The 14,816-nt window shown below is 37.6% G+C and overlaps 1 protein-coding gene across 7 annotated transcripts in view; it reads left to right on the top strand.

Annotated features, from left to right (window-relative positions):
• The first annotated feature begins 590 nt into the window (after positions 1-590).
• BIRC3 (baculoviral IAP repeat containing 3) overlaps positions 591-14,816 on the top strand; it is a 25,880-nt gene continuing 11,654 nt past the window's right edge. For all 7 annotated transcript variants that reach the window (XR_002730881.3, XR_002730882.3, XM_023208113.3 and 4 more), the window contains exons 1-6: positions 591-764; positions 5,243-8,781; positions 8,884-8,983; positions 11,431-11,509; positions 12,298-12,346; positions 14,032-14,274. Coding sequence is in view for 5 of the 7 variants with exons in the window: in XM_023208113.3 (XP_023063881.2) it covers positions 7,929-8,781; positions 8,884-8,983; positions 11,431-11,509; positions 12,298-12,346; positions 14,032-14,274 (1,324 nt within the window). In the remaining 2 variants the exon portion in view is untranslated. The remainder of the gene's footprint in view (positions 765-5,242; positions 8,782-8,883; positions 8,984-11,430; positions 11,510-12,297; positions 12,347-14,031; positions 14,275-14,816) is intronic.

Consider the following 14,816-nt stretch of genomic DNA (forward strand, 5'->3'; position numbering starts at 1 on the left):
CACCCTACTTATTAAAAAAAAAAAAAAAACCCAAAACTCACCAAACACAACAAAAAGTATTTAAATACAGAAAATTAACAAAGCAATTTTAATCTTTAAAATGGTAAAAACAAACTGCAAAGGAGAACTGCATGATTTTTTTCACATACCCCTACATTTCCTTTCACCTCTTACTTTCTTGATCAGAACAAAAAGTAAAAATAAACAAAGATTTCACAAAGTTTCGATTTTTTTTTTAATGCTGGACTTCTGCAGCTATAGCAGAAGATTGAAAAACTGAACCTTTTTACGTGTAAAGTGTATGGCGGATGGAGGGTGAACAGGGCATATTGACCTTTTCCAGGCAGGCTGAGCAATGACCGTCCTCTCTGTATGGGTTGTTACCAAGATTTCCTCTGGCCCACGAGCAGTGAAGCAAATGTCTTTCAGTAAATGCCGCGCAGATAGGCCACGGTTAAGAGTCATGCTTTTGGGTCATGGAAATCCCCGAGCGGGTTTGCCAGGCCACTGATTAAGAGGAAGTGTGTGTGGTTATTACCCCTGGAGTTCCCCTAAGTCCTAAAAGGAAAGCACCAGTGCACATGCAAACCACTGGGAGGAGTGCGGAACGCCCGCTACGGGTAGGGGTGGGGATTTGGGTGACGCATTTAAAAGACAGCGTGAGACTCGCGCCCTCCGCACGGAACAGGCCGGGCGACAGGTGTCGCTTGAAAAGACTGGGCTTGTCCTTGCTGGTGCATGCGTCGTCGGCCTCTGGGCAGCAGGTGGGCGAGGAAGGCTGGTGTGTGCGTGTGCGTGTGCGTGTGTGTGTGTGTGTGCGGGCAGCACGTGGGCGAGGAAGGCTGCTGTGTGCGTGTGTGTGTGTGCGTGTGTGTTTGTGTGTGTGTGCGCGCGCGCGCCTCCCCTGGGGTAAGAGGTGTACCAGCGGGTGGCCGAGGGGCGCTCAGGGCTAGAGCCCGGGGCACTGCAGAGGTTGAGAGTCAGTAGGTGGGGCGCAGTTATCAAACACCAGGCCCAAAGGCAGGCTCTAGATAGGTTTCAGGTGCTCAATTTCTAGTTTACGTTTTGAGTGAGCCAGTGGAATTGTGCAGCTGTGTCATTTTGATTCGGTTGCCAAGAGTTATCACTGGGCCTTTGCAGGTGCCAAATAAATTTCAGGACAGAGCCTAACACAGAGCTCTGGCACAGGAAAGAAGTAAAATGTTTAATGAGCAAATGGAGGCATGTTTCCAAGCAGTGGTAGGAAGACAGCAGTTTTTGGTTGTCTTCCTGGTGATCAGCATGGAAACCCAGTAGTGCTCTTACTCTGATCAATACATTGTCGAAGGCATGTACCTGATGCTAACATAACAATAATATTAACTATTGACTTTATTTGCTATTATTTATTGCTAACACTAAGTACTGCTACCTGCTATATGCTAGGTTTCTCTCTGAGGAATTTACATGTATTTTTCAAGTTTAATTATCATAATCTGAAGGAACAGTTACCATAATTGTCTCCATTTGACAATGTGGAAACTGAGGCTCTTGGAGATTTACTTGCGCAAGGTCATGCTTCTGGTTACCAGGCTGCTTGGTACTGAGCACCCCAGATGTCTGACTCCAAAAGCTTGATCCTAATCAATCACTGAGCAGACTCTGTGGTCATTAATATAAAATTGATAGAAGTACTGTGGTCACTCGGGGCTCAATCACATTTGCTAACATTTATTTCTTCAACGGGAAGTCTTCGTGTCTACCCTATATGCCAAGCTCTGCAGCTATGAGTGGGAGGGCAGGTACAGAGATGAAACATATTAATAGCTGCGGTTCTAAAATAGCTTACTGTCTAGGGGGAGGCAGAAAGAAAAGGCACACTTGCCCTCCAGTGTCATAGAAATGGATGTGCTGTGTGCCCAAAGGATAGGGATGCTCAACAGCCCTGGGATTGGGGAGGTTGCCTTCTTGGTAGGTTAAATGAAAGAGTCAGAAGAGGAGAGGTTGGGGACTGAGCCAATCTGAGAAGGAACCACTAGAAATGAAAGAAGAATTCCAAGAGCTTGGTATCAGAGAAGCCCAGGGAATGGGACATTTCAAAGAGGAAGTGTGCCCCAATGTCAGATGCAAACATTTCCATTTGTTTTGGAAAAAAACCCACTGGTGTTATTAATACTGAGAGCAGTTTTAAGTGATGCTGACTTAATGAGTAAATGGGAGAGGGAAAATGGAGACATTAACCGTACACACATGTCCCGTTTGCTTGGCTATGAAGGGAAGGGGCGAATACAGGGTAGTTGCTAGAGTGGAAAGTGGGGTTGAAAGGGGATTTTTTTTTTTTTTTTTTTAGACAGAGTCTCACTGTATCACCCAGGCTGGAGTGCAGTGGCGCAGTCTCAGCTCACTGCAACCTCTGCCTCCTGGGTTCAAGCAATTCTCCTTCCTCAGCCTCCCAAGTAGCTGGTACTAAAGGTGCATGCCACCACGCCTGGCTAATTTTTTGTATTTCTTTTTATAGAGATGGGGTTTCACCATGTTAGCCAGGATGGCCTTGAGATCTCCTGACCTTGTGGTCCACCCGCCTCAGCCTCCTGAAGTGCTGGGATTACAGGCATGAGCCACTGCACCTGGCTGAAAGAGAATTTTAAAAATTTCTTTCATTTGAAAGTTGAGATAGATTTAAGCATGGTTGTTATGTAGAAGGAAAAGGGCCAGTCGAGAGTGAGAGGAATGAGAGTTGAAGCAATGAGGGAAATGGGATTAAGAACAAGATTTCTAAGGCAGTAGGAGAGTTTAGGATCCCATAAGGGGGCAAGTCTTTAACTGAGGCAGCAAGTAGGTTGTGAGCCAAAAAGGCTTAGATATGAGAATGTGAGAGGGTTCCTGCTCAGTGATATTTCTTTTCTTTGAGAAATAGAAGGCAAAGCAATGGACTGAAAATGAGATGGAGTGCAGTGGAGAAATCTGAGGAAGGTGTTGAGGGTTTAGAAGGGTGCATAGAGCAGTGGGCTAGGGGGCTGAGCGGGGTGAAAAGGAATTGCTAAGGGGTGGCAAAGGAGTCTTAAGTGATGCTGGTCCCAGTCTGCAGGGTTGTATCTAGGTGTGGGAAATGGTTAGGACAGAGGCTGAAGTGATCTGGGGTTGACATCTTGGCATATTTTTGTATATTTATTGTATAGTTGTTGCCTAAATTTCCACAAATATATACCTTGCTGGAGTGCAGTGGCGTGATCTTGGCTCACTGCAGCCTCCACCTTCTGGGTTCAAGTGATTCTCCTACCTCAGTCTCCTGAGTAGCTGGAACTACAGGTGCGTGCCACCACGCCTGATGAATTTTTTTTGTATTTTTAGTAGAGACAGGGTTTCACCATGTTGGCCAGCCTGGTCTCGAACTCCTGATCTCAAGTCATCTGCTTGCCTTGGCCTCCCAAAGTGCTGGGATTACAGGCGTGAGCCACCATGCCTGACCTAAAGCTTCTTTAGGATAAGATTTGTGTAAGGGGTTTGCAAACTCAAATGGAGGTGATATAAATGAGAAAAACTTTGAGTCCCTCTCTCTCTTTTTCTTTTCTTTTTTCTTTCTTTCTTCCCTTTTTTTTTATTTTTATTTTTTGAGACAGGGTTTTGCTCTGTCACCCAGGCTGGAGTGCAGTGATGCAGTCTCACACTGCAACCTCTGCCTCATGGGCTCAAGTGAACCTCCAGTCTCAGCCTCCCAAGTAGCTGGGACCACAGGCATGTGCCACCATGTCTGGCTAATTTTTGAGGTATTTTTGTAGAGATGGGGTTTTGCCAAGTCACCCAGTTTAAGGCTGGTCTCAAACTCCTGGGCTCAAGCAATCCGTCTACCTCAGCCTCCCAAAGTGCTGGAATTGCCCGTGTGAGCCATGGCATGAGAACTTGTGGGATGTTTCTTTTAAATGAAAGCATACTCTGTTTGCATATTTGATATGAAGGAATATCCTTCCTTTCCACAAAGACAAAAGTTCTCCTATTTTTCTGAAAACATATGTCCTTCTTCTACTTTTCATTTTTGTTACTTTTGATAGACACATGTGTTACACTGATTTCACTTTCCTCATAATTCTGCTGTAAGAAAAACAATAGTGCCCGTTCAATGACAAATGGCAACAGTTTGTTGTTGCTAGACTGTTATTGTTAGCAGAGACTACCAGAACAGTCAGTCCCAGTATCAGGGAATCAAAGAGAACACGCTCCCTCGCTCAAGGGCACAGCTGCTGCTCAGCTCTAGCTGATTGCTGCCCTGCAGGACTATAGACCCAGTGTTGCTAGATCTTTTGATTTTCCAAGAGAAGCTTGGAATCTAGAATGTGATGGGAAGTCTCTTACATTTAAAAATGTTAGCAATTAACGGTAAGATTTTAAAATACTGTGGTCCAAGAAGAAAATGGATTTGGAAACTGGATTAAATTCAAATGAAGCATGCAGATTAATGCAGAGCATGGTACAATGGGAATTTTCTGGTTTCTTTAATTGCACTGTAATTAGGTAAGATGTTAGCTTTTTGGGGAAGCTAAGTGCAGAGTATGCAGAAACTGTGCCATTTTTGTAAGTTTTCTCTAAGTATAAATAAATTTCAAAATAAAAATAAAAAATTAGTAAAGTACTACAATGCAATTCTATGTAAGCCAAACATAGTATGTCTTCCAGTTTGAAACCTCTGGGTTTTATTTTATTTTATTTTATTTTATTTTATTTTATTTTATTTATTTTATTTTATTTTATTTTATTTTATTTTTTTTATTTTATTTATTTTATTTTATTTTATTTTTGAGACAGAGTCTTGCTGTGTCACGCAGGCTGGAGTGCAGTGGCGCTATTTCGGCCCACTGCCCCGTCCGCCTTCGAGGCTCAAATGATTTTCCTGCCTCAACCTCCTGAGTAGCTGGGATTACAGGCATGCACCACCACACCCAGCTAATTTTTGTATTTTTAGTAGAGATGGGGGTTTCACCATGTTGGCTAGGCTGGTTTCGAACTCCTGACCACAAGTGATCCACCTGCCTTGGCCTCCCAAAGTGCTGGGATTACAGGCGTGAGCCACTGCACCAGGCAGAGACCTCTGTTCTTTTATCTCTTTTTGGCCTCTACAGTGACTAGTAAAGCACCTGATGCATGGTAAACGATCAGTAATTACTAGTGCTCTATTTTGGAGAAAATGTTTTTTTAAAAAGTCATTGTGTTCCATCTATGAATTGTTTGACTTTTAAAACTGTCTTTTTGTTTGTTTGTTTTTGAACAGGTTTACAAAGGAGGAAAACAACTTCTTCTAGATTTTTTTCTCAGTTTCTTCTATAAATCAAAACATCTCAAAATGGAGACCTAAAATCCTTAAAGGGACTTAGTCTAATCTCGGGAGGTAGTTTTGTGCATGGGTAAACGAATTAAGTAGTTAACTGGTGTTTTACTATCCAAAGAATGCTAATTTTATAAACATGATCAAGTTATATAAGGTATAACTATAATGAGTTTGATTTTGAATTTGATTTGTGGAAGTAAAGGAGAAGTGATTCTAGCTGGGGCATATTGTTAAAGCATTATTTTCAGAGTTGGGCAGGCAATCTCCTACTGGCATATTCTCCCATTATGTAGAATAGAAACAGTACTTGTGTTTGGGAAAGATTTTAAAATGAGTGACAGTTACGTTGAACAAAAAGCTAATAATAAATCCTCTGCAAACCAAAGAAATACGCAGATGAAAGCTTTGACACATTAAAATACTTCTACAGTGACAAAGAAAAATCAAGAACAAAGCTTTTTGATAGGTGCAACAAATTTAGAGGAAGTTAAAAGATAAATGTGATGACTGGTCAAGAAATTATCCAGTTATTTACAAGGCCATTGATATTTTAAAAGTCCAAAAGTGTGTTTAAGTGGGCTGTTATCTCTGAGAATGATGAGGATGAGAGTGATGGTTGAAGGTTACATCTTAGGAAATGAAGAAATTTAGAAAGAAAAATGATATAAAGACAGTGATGAATACAAAGAAGATTTTTATGACAATGTGTAAAATTTTTGGCCAGGGAAAGGAATATTGAAGTTAGATATAATTACTTACCTTTGAGGGAAATAATTATCGGTAATGAGATGTGATGTTTCTCCTGCCACCTGGAAACAAAGCATTGAAGTCTGCAGTCAAAAAGTCCAACATCTCTGAGATCCAGGAAACCATGCTTGCAAATCACTGGTGGAAAAAAAAAAAAAAAAGCCACAATGACTTTCTTATTGGTCATTGCTAGTATTATTGACTCAGAACCTCTTTACTAATGGCTAGTAAGTCATAATTGAGAAATTCTGAATTTTGACAAGGTCTCACTGTTGAAATGGTAAATTTATTATTATTTTTTGTCACAATAAATTCTGGTTCAAGGTATGCTACCCATGAAATAATTTCTGACCAAAACTACATTGATGCCATTTGTTTATCCATCTTAGCCTATAGATGGCATTTGGTAACTTTTGACTGTTTTAAAAAATAAATCCACTATCAGAGTAGATTTGATGTTGGCTTCAGAAACATAGAGAAAAACAAAAGTTCAAAAATGTTTTCAGTAGGTGATAAGTTGAATAACTCTACAATGTTAGTTCTTGGAGGGGGACAAAATTTTTTTAAAAAATCTTTGAAAGGTCTTATTTTACAGCCATATCTAAATTATTTTAAGAAATTTTTTAACCAAGGGAATGCAATATATATAATGATTCTGTTTTTCCAAAAGTAACCTGAATAGAGCAATGAAGTTCAGTTTTGTTATTGGTAGTTTCGGTAGAGTCTCTTTTTGCAGCACCTGTTGTCTACCATAATTACAGAGGACATTTCGGTGTTGTAGCCAAGTATACTCTTAGAATAAAAAAATGTTAACATTAAGTTACTTCAACAGCATGAAGCTGAGCCCAAAAGACCAAATGAACAAACACCTTAATCTCTGATGATTTATTTTAAATAGAATATTTAATTGCATAAGATCTAATAGTATCATTATGCTTAAGCAATTATATTCCTGATGATCTATGGGAAATAACTATTATTTAATAAATATTGAAACCAGATTTTAAGATGTGTTAGCCAGTCCTGTTATTAGTAAAGCTCTTTACTTGGAGAGAAATTTTAGATTGTTTTGTTCTCCTTATTAGAAGGACTGTAGAAAGAAAAATATGACTAATTGGAGAAAAATTTGGGATATACCATATTTCATTGAATTCAAAATGTCTTCAATTGTAAATCATACCATTATTGTATGTACCTCTAAGAAATAAAAGTGCTGCTAATTAAAATATGATATGCCATTAATTATAATATACTTCTTGATAACAGAAGTTTTAAAATAGCCATCTTAGAATCAGTGAAATATGGTAATGTATTCTTTTCTTCCTTTGAGATAGGTGTTAGGCTTTTTTTTCCTGGCTACTTAATTTCACAATTTCCAAAAAGCAAAATAAACATATTCTGAATATTTTTACTGTGAAACACTTGAGAGCAGAGCTTTCCATCATATGAAGAAGCTTCATGAGTCACACATTACATCTTCAGGTTGATTGAATGCCACTCCAGGCTACATTCTAGTAGCCTGGAGAAGTTGACCTGTCTGTGGAGATGACTGCCATTAACTGGCATCCTGATGGCCTAATACACTTTACTCTTCTGTGAAGGGTTTTAATCTTCAGCACAGCTTACTCTGTAGCATCATGTTTACATTGTATGTATAAAGATTATACAAAGGTGCAATTGTGTATTTCTTCCTTAAAATGTATCAGTATAGGATTTAGAATCTTTCCATGTTGAAACTCTAAATGCATAGAAATAAAAGTAATAAAAAAATTTTTTCATTTTGGCTTTTCAACCTAGTATTAAAACTAATAAAAGCAAAGCCATGCACAAAACTACCTCCCCAGAGAAAGGCTAGTCCCTTTTCTTCCCCATTCATTTCATTATGAACATAGTAGAAAATAGCATATTCTTATCAAATTTGATGAAAAGTGCCAACACGTTTGAACTGAAATACGACTTGTCATGTGAACTGTACCGAATGTCTACGTATTCTACTTTTCCTGCTGGGGTTCCTGTCTCAGAAAGGAGTCTTGCTCGCGCTGGTTTCTATTACACTGGTGTGAATGACAAGGTCAAATGCTTCTGTTGCGGCCTGATGCTGGATAACTGGAAAAGAGGAGACAGTCCTGTTGAAAAGCATAAAAAGTTGTATCCTAGCTGCAGATTCGTTCAGAGTCTAAACTCAGTTAACAACTCAGAAGCTACCTCTCAGCCTACTTTTCCTTCTTCAGTAACAAATTCCACACATTCATTACTTCCGGGTACAGAAAACAGTGGATATTTCAGTGGCTCTTATTCAAGCTTTCCATCAAATCCTGTAAACTCCAGAGCAAATCAAGATTTTTCTGCCTTGATGAGAAGTTCCTACCACTGTGCAATGAATAATGAAAAAGCCAGATTACTTACTTTTCAGACGTGGCCATTGACTTTTCTGTCGCCAACAGATCTGGCAAAAGCAGGCTTTTACTACGTTGGACCTGGAGACAGAGTGGCTTGCTTTGCCTGTGGTGGAAAACTGAGCAATTGGGAACCGAAGGATAATGCAATGTCAGAACACCTGAGACATTTTCCCAAATGCCCATTTATCGAAAATCAGCTTCAAGACACTTCGAGATACACAGTTTCTAATCTGAGCATGCAGACACATGCAGCCCGCTTTAAAACATTCTTTAACTGGCCCTCTAGTGTTCTAGTTAATCCTGAGCAGCTTGCAAGTGCGGGTTTTTATTATGTGGGTAAGAAACTGAATCTGCTAATTTTAAAAAAATACATTTCATTGTATACATTTCAGTGGGCAAATTATGTGTATTCATGTTTTGGTCCAAAATTAATTTTAGGTAACAGTGATGATGTCAAATGCTTTTGCTGTGATGGCGGACTCAGGTGTTGGGAATCTGGAGATGATCCATGGGTGGAACATGCCAAGTGGTTTCCAAGGTAATTGTTTTGAAATTCTCTTTGCAAATTCTTGTGATTATCATGAGATTGCTTATATGTGTTTATCTTACATCAGCTGTTACTTTACTCGGTCCCAAATATATATTTGTGAATAAGTTTAGGATGGATTACTTAGCAAAATACTTACTTAAAAAGTTTTGATAGACTTAATGAAGAAATATATTTGGGGATTTTTGTTTAACTTTTAAAGAAATATATATATTTAAATAATACATGCTCATTATAAAAACAAAATCACACATTGTAGAAAAGTACAGAGAAAGAAAATTAAAATGTCCAGAAATCTTACCACCTAAGGATGAACATGGTTACCATTTTAGTGAACATCACTCCAGACATATATAAATAAATGTATATAATACATATACATATAGAAATAAATAAATATACATATAGAAATAAATGTACACAATTTTACATAAATTAAATATTCTATTTAGTTTTGAAGTTTTTTCAGTCAACATATGTCTTGGATATATTTCCATTCATTCAGTATTCAATAACAATTGATCACCTATTGCCAGGCATTGTTCTGGGTGCATAAAATCAGTTGAACAAAACAAAGACCCTTGGTCGCCTAAGTTTGTATTATAGCAGGAGAGAACAGACAATTAATAAAAACTTGAATAAGTTATAGAGCATGTTGGAAAATAAGTACAATCAATAAAAAGAACAAAGAGGAGTTTAGAAATGCCAGGCAGGTTACAATACTAAATCAGGGTAAGTATAGTCTCACCTCATGTGTTTTAATTGCCACACAGCATTTTAATGTGATATGTTACCCTTTTGATTGTTTAACTGGCTGCCTAGCATTCTAATTAATCCGGATCAGCTTGCAAGTGTGGGTTTTTATCATGTAGGTAAGAAACTCAATGTACTAACTAAAATATCAGCTTCCAAAGACTTTTTTTACATTCTCCTTTTTCATCTAAATCATGTGGCCTAAAATTACATTTTTTCATGGTCAAAACTTTTGCTATTATTCAACCTGTTTCCCATTTGCCCTGAGAATACTGCACTGGCAACAAGCTGCACTGTTTTTTTCCAAATGGGGAAATGGGTTAATATTGATTAATAAATGTGGCATCTTAACTTATTTTGATTACTTTTTTTCTCTTTTTTTTTTTTTGAGATGAAGCCTGGCTCTATTGCCCAGATTGGAGTGCAGTGGTGTGATCTCAGCTCACTGCAACCTCCGCCGCTTGGGTTCAAGCAATTCTCATGCCTCGGCCTTGCTAGTAGCTGGGACTACAGATACACGCTAGCATGCCCGGCTAATTTTTGTATTTTTAGTAGAGACGGGATTTCACCATGTTGTCCAGGCAACACGCCCGGCCAACATTAGTGTGTTTTCAAGAATCTTAGAAGACTTGAAGAGAGTAGCTAAGAGCTCTGAGGAGAGACGGCCTTACTTGACCTCAGTAGACTGAGAGGCTCCTGACCCTTGTCCACTTGAGCCTTGGTAGATTACTAGTAATCGCCTTCCTCTTGCTTATATCAACCTGCCTTTCACTACAATATCTCTGACCATTCTCTATATGCTAAATGAATAGTAAAGTGATTAAATGTATGTTTATACTCATTTGAAATATTTATACTTCACAATATATTAAGAATAAATTGATTATATGTATGTTTATACTCATTTGAAATATCCAGTCTACAAATGGCTGGATTAGTCCTGCCCAAATTAAGATAAACATTTAGTGCTTTTCAAAATTAGCTGAAATGGTCGGGTGCAGTGGCTCATGCCTGTAATCCCAGCACTTTAGGAGCCTGAGGCAGGAGGATCGCTTGAGGTCAGGAATTCGAGACCAGTGTGGCAACATGGTAAAACCCCATCTCCACTAAAAATGCAAAAATTAGCCGGGCATGGTGGCAGGCACCTGCAATCCCAGCTACACTGGAGGCTGAGGTACGAGAATCACTTGAACCCGGGAGGCAGAGGTTACAGTGAACCGAGATCATCCTACTGCACTCCAGCCTGAGTGACAGAGTGAGACTCTGTCTAAAAAAAAAAAAAAAAAAATTAGCAGAAGCATAATATTTCTTGGCAAATATAAAAATATTAATTTTGTAAGACATTCAACCTGTATGAAAAATGTTAACCGTCATGAGAAGCATCTTACGAAACAATTAAAAATTCACACAAAAAATTTGGATCCTATCATAGGATACTTATGGGTTAGTTTTAGAAAAAAATTTTTTCTTGAAAGCAATACAATAGAATCAGTTGCCAGTGAGCTAGGATTTATTTATTCTTGTAACATTAAGTTTAGAATAAATGATCTTAAATAATTCTGTGATTTGGGGCAAACAACCAGATTTGAAATGGAATAAACACCTAGAGATGAGAAATTTATTTATTACATTTTCATTTCACCGGTATAAATAATCCCTCAAACTTTATTTTCTTTACATTTTAGGTGTGAGTACTTGATACGAATTAAAGGACAGGAGTTCATCTGTCAAGTTCAAGCCAGTTACCCTCATCTACTTGAACAGGTAGGTAGGGAAAGTTCTTTTTTTAAATATTGGTTGCCATCAGAGAAATTACTTTCTGATAATTACAGAGAGTGCTATTTTAATGAAAAGACAAGAGTTGTTTTAGAAATACCTTTTCTTTTTCTTATCAAACCTGACATGATCTTAGAAAGTATTATTCTTTAGAGAAAAATAGATCCATAAATGGTGGTCTCCTGATAATGACACTTGTGATGTTTCTCTTTAAGCATTTTTTCAATCAAGTTGCAATAAATTAAACTGTTTGAGAAAAAAAATGACTGAGATAGTAGCATTGAACAGTTTTACTATATAAATTTTCCTTCGAAAGATCTGAGAAAGAGAATTTTATGGCTTTTTCCAACCTTCTTGGGAAAGCAAATAACTTACTTAATAGTTGGATGGTCAATCCCGTTCCAGCCATGAGCAATGAAACTGATATAGGGTCCAACTTATCCCAAAGAACGACCCAGGGTAGGTAAGACCTGTGGATGAAAGAAAAATTGATTGTCACATGGATTATTGAAAAGGTATAGTCCTTTTCCTGCCTTAATGAAAATGGGTTTTATTTGTTATTATATACACACACTGAAACTCTATTAGTTTATGGCCTAGGGAATAACTATCAAATATAAATGAAATATTGCTTTTGGTTAAAAAATTATTTTGCTAGTAAGCAAGTAGTTTGCAATAAATTGAATAAAATATGTCTGTTGGGTCATTTTCATTGCACTGGGTAAGATAAGATTTATATTTCAATTTATATATATATATATATTTTTTTTCTGCAGCTGCTATCTACATCAGACAGCCCAGAAGATGAAAATGCAGAGTCATCAAGTAAGTACAATGGATAATAATGAATGCATTTAAGTAGAGTCATTTGGTACTGTTAAGATTGAAAGTTGATAACAGTAATGTACCTTTATATTGATTTATAATTTACAATGAATGCATTTTCAAATATACTGTGTTGGTATTCCCAAACTTCAGTGCATATCAGAGTTGCCTGGAGAACTTTAAAAAATATGACAGATTTCCAGTTTCTACTTCAGACCTACTGAATTAAATCTGAGTATCTAAAGGATGGGGCTCAGGCATGTATAGTTTTAACAAACTACATACATCCAGCCTAACCCTTGTTCTTGGGCCAGTGTGAGAACAGATGTACTATGATATTAGATTGCTCACATATTCTTTCTGTGAAAGGGAAAGGTTAGAACATGTTAGTCCCCTTTTTAAAGAGGGATCCTGAGGCTCAGAAAAGTTAAATGACTTGTACATCACCTTAAACCTAAAATGCAATAGAGCTAACATTTGTACAAGCTCCTCTACTCCATTATCTCTGTTCAATTCAATTCAATTCACCTTAAACCTAAAATGCAATAGAGCTAACATTTGTACAAGCTCCTCTTCTCCATTATCTCATGTTCAATTCAATTCAATATATATTTATTGCGTATCTCCTGTTCTGAGGAAAGAATAGAGAACAGGATAAACGTAACTCCTGGTCTCATGTATCTATGGGATACAGAGAAATACACAGACAGGAGAAAGGGATATGGCAACAAAAGTAAAGTGTAATATGAGAGTGCATATAGGACAATTAACCCAGACTTGGAGGGTCAGAAAAGGCTTTCCAGAGGAAGTATTTGTCTTAGCAGAAAATCCAAGGGAAAAGTAGGAGTTAACTGAGTGACAAATGGAAGAAAATAGTATTCCAGGCAGAGGGAACAGCATATGAAAGACCAAAGTGACAAAGGAGAATAGGCACCTTTGAATAACTGAACAAAATTCTATATGGCCAGAAATAGGAGTTGCTAATAGACAAACGAGTGAAGCAGGCCAGCTGTATGAGTGGTCAGCACCACAGGCAGAATTTGACACTAGAGTCATCAGTTTGTGACTCCTGGGCTAGAGTGCAGCATGAGAATGATACAGTGGCAAGGGATGAGGCTGAAGAGCTAAACAGGGTTCAGATTGTATGAGACTTTGTAAGCCATTTATATTTTGGATTTTATCCTAAGAGCAATGGAATTGTTGGTGGAATTTAAGAAGTGTGACGCAATCAGATTTGTGTTTTTAAAAAGTCACTCTGATTACACTCTTGAAAATGAACTCCAAGGAAGCAATATTGTATAATAAGACCCTCTCTGAAAAATATGTGAATTATTCTTGATTAAAAGCTCATTTGTTCATTCAACATAGGGAAAAAGAATCTCAATTCTAGTGGGAAGTAATCCCTGCCATTCTGTTTCCTTCTCCTGCTCACATATGTATATCCAGTTATGACAGGTAATATGTATTTTGCATCTAAGTAAAATGTTCCATGTTATTATTTTGATGACTGAACGTGTATATCACTTTAAATTTAACAATGTTCATACAAAATAATGCCTATACATTTTGTTGGTTTTACATTTTTAATATTGTAAAAACTTATAATTTTTGATTTCAATTAAAATTTTAATTTTTAAGAAATATACAGGCTATCCTAATATGTGTTAAATTCTTGTTCCATATAGTTATTCATTTTGAACCTGGAGAAGACCATTCAGAAGATGCAATCATGATGAATACTCCTGTGGTTAATGCTGCTGTGGAAATGGGCTTTAGTAGAAACCTGGTAAAACACACAGTTCAGAGAAAAATCCTAGCAACTGGAGAGAATTATAGACTCGTCAGTGATCTTGTGTTAGACTTACTCAATGCAGAAGATGAAATAAGGGAAGAGGAGAGAGAAAGAGCAACTGAGGAAAAAGAATCAAGTATGTAGATTTATTAATACAGTCTATTTTCATAAGGATTTGATACCAGTCTATATGTTATGGAAAATATACTCATCTAGTATATCTGAAAATATACTCAATCCAGTCGGATTTTTTTCATGTTTAGTATTCTGATTTCAAATGCTGAAAAATTTATTCATATTCAGATATATTTGAGTTGCCCATAAGTTGAAAATATATGATGTATTTTTTCCTGTTTTTCCTTAATTCATATTTTTTCTCTGGATAGCTGACGCTGTGTCCAATTATGCATTCATGGCACTTTTTTTTTCTTAAGGTTTTGGAAATGGAATCCTTGTTGCAGCATGGCACATTTTTAATCCCAGGCTAATTGCTCACTCCCCTTTGGAGTAAATCAGGGTGGGATCAGCGACAATTATTAATTTTTTTTTTGAGAAAGAGTCTTACTCTGTCACCCACGCTGGAGTGCAGTGGCATATCTCAACTCACTGCAACTTCTGCCTTCTGGGTTCAAGCAATTCCCGTGCCTCCCTCCCTTAGCTGGGACTACAGGCACCTGC

This window comes from Piliocolobus tephrosceles, chromosome 13 (assembly GCF_002776525.5).
Source record: "Piliocolobus tephrosceles isolate RC106 chromosome 13, ASM277652v3, whole genome shotgun sequence".
NCBI classification, from domain to species: Eukaryota; Metazoa; Chordata; class Mammalia; order Primates; family Cercopithecidae; genus Piliocolobus; species Piliocolobus tephrosceles.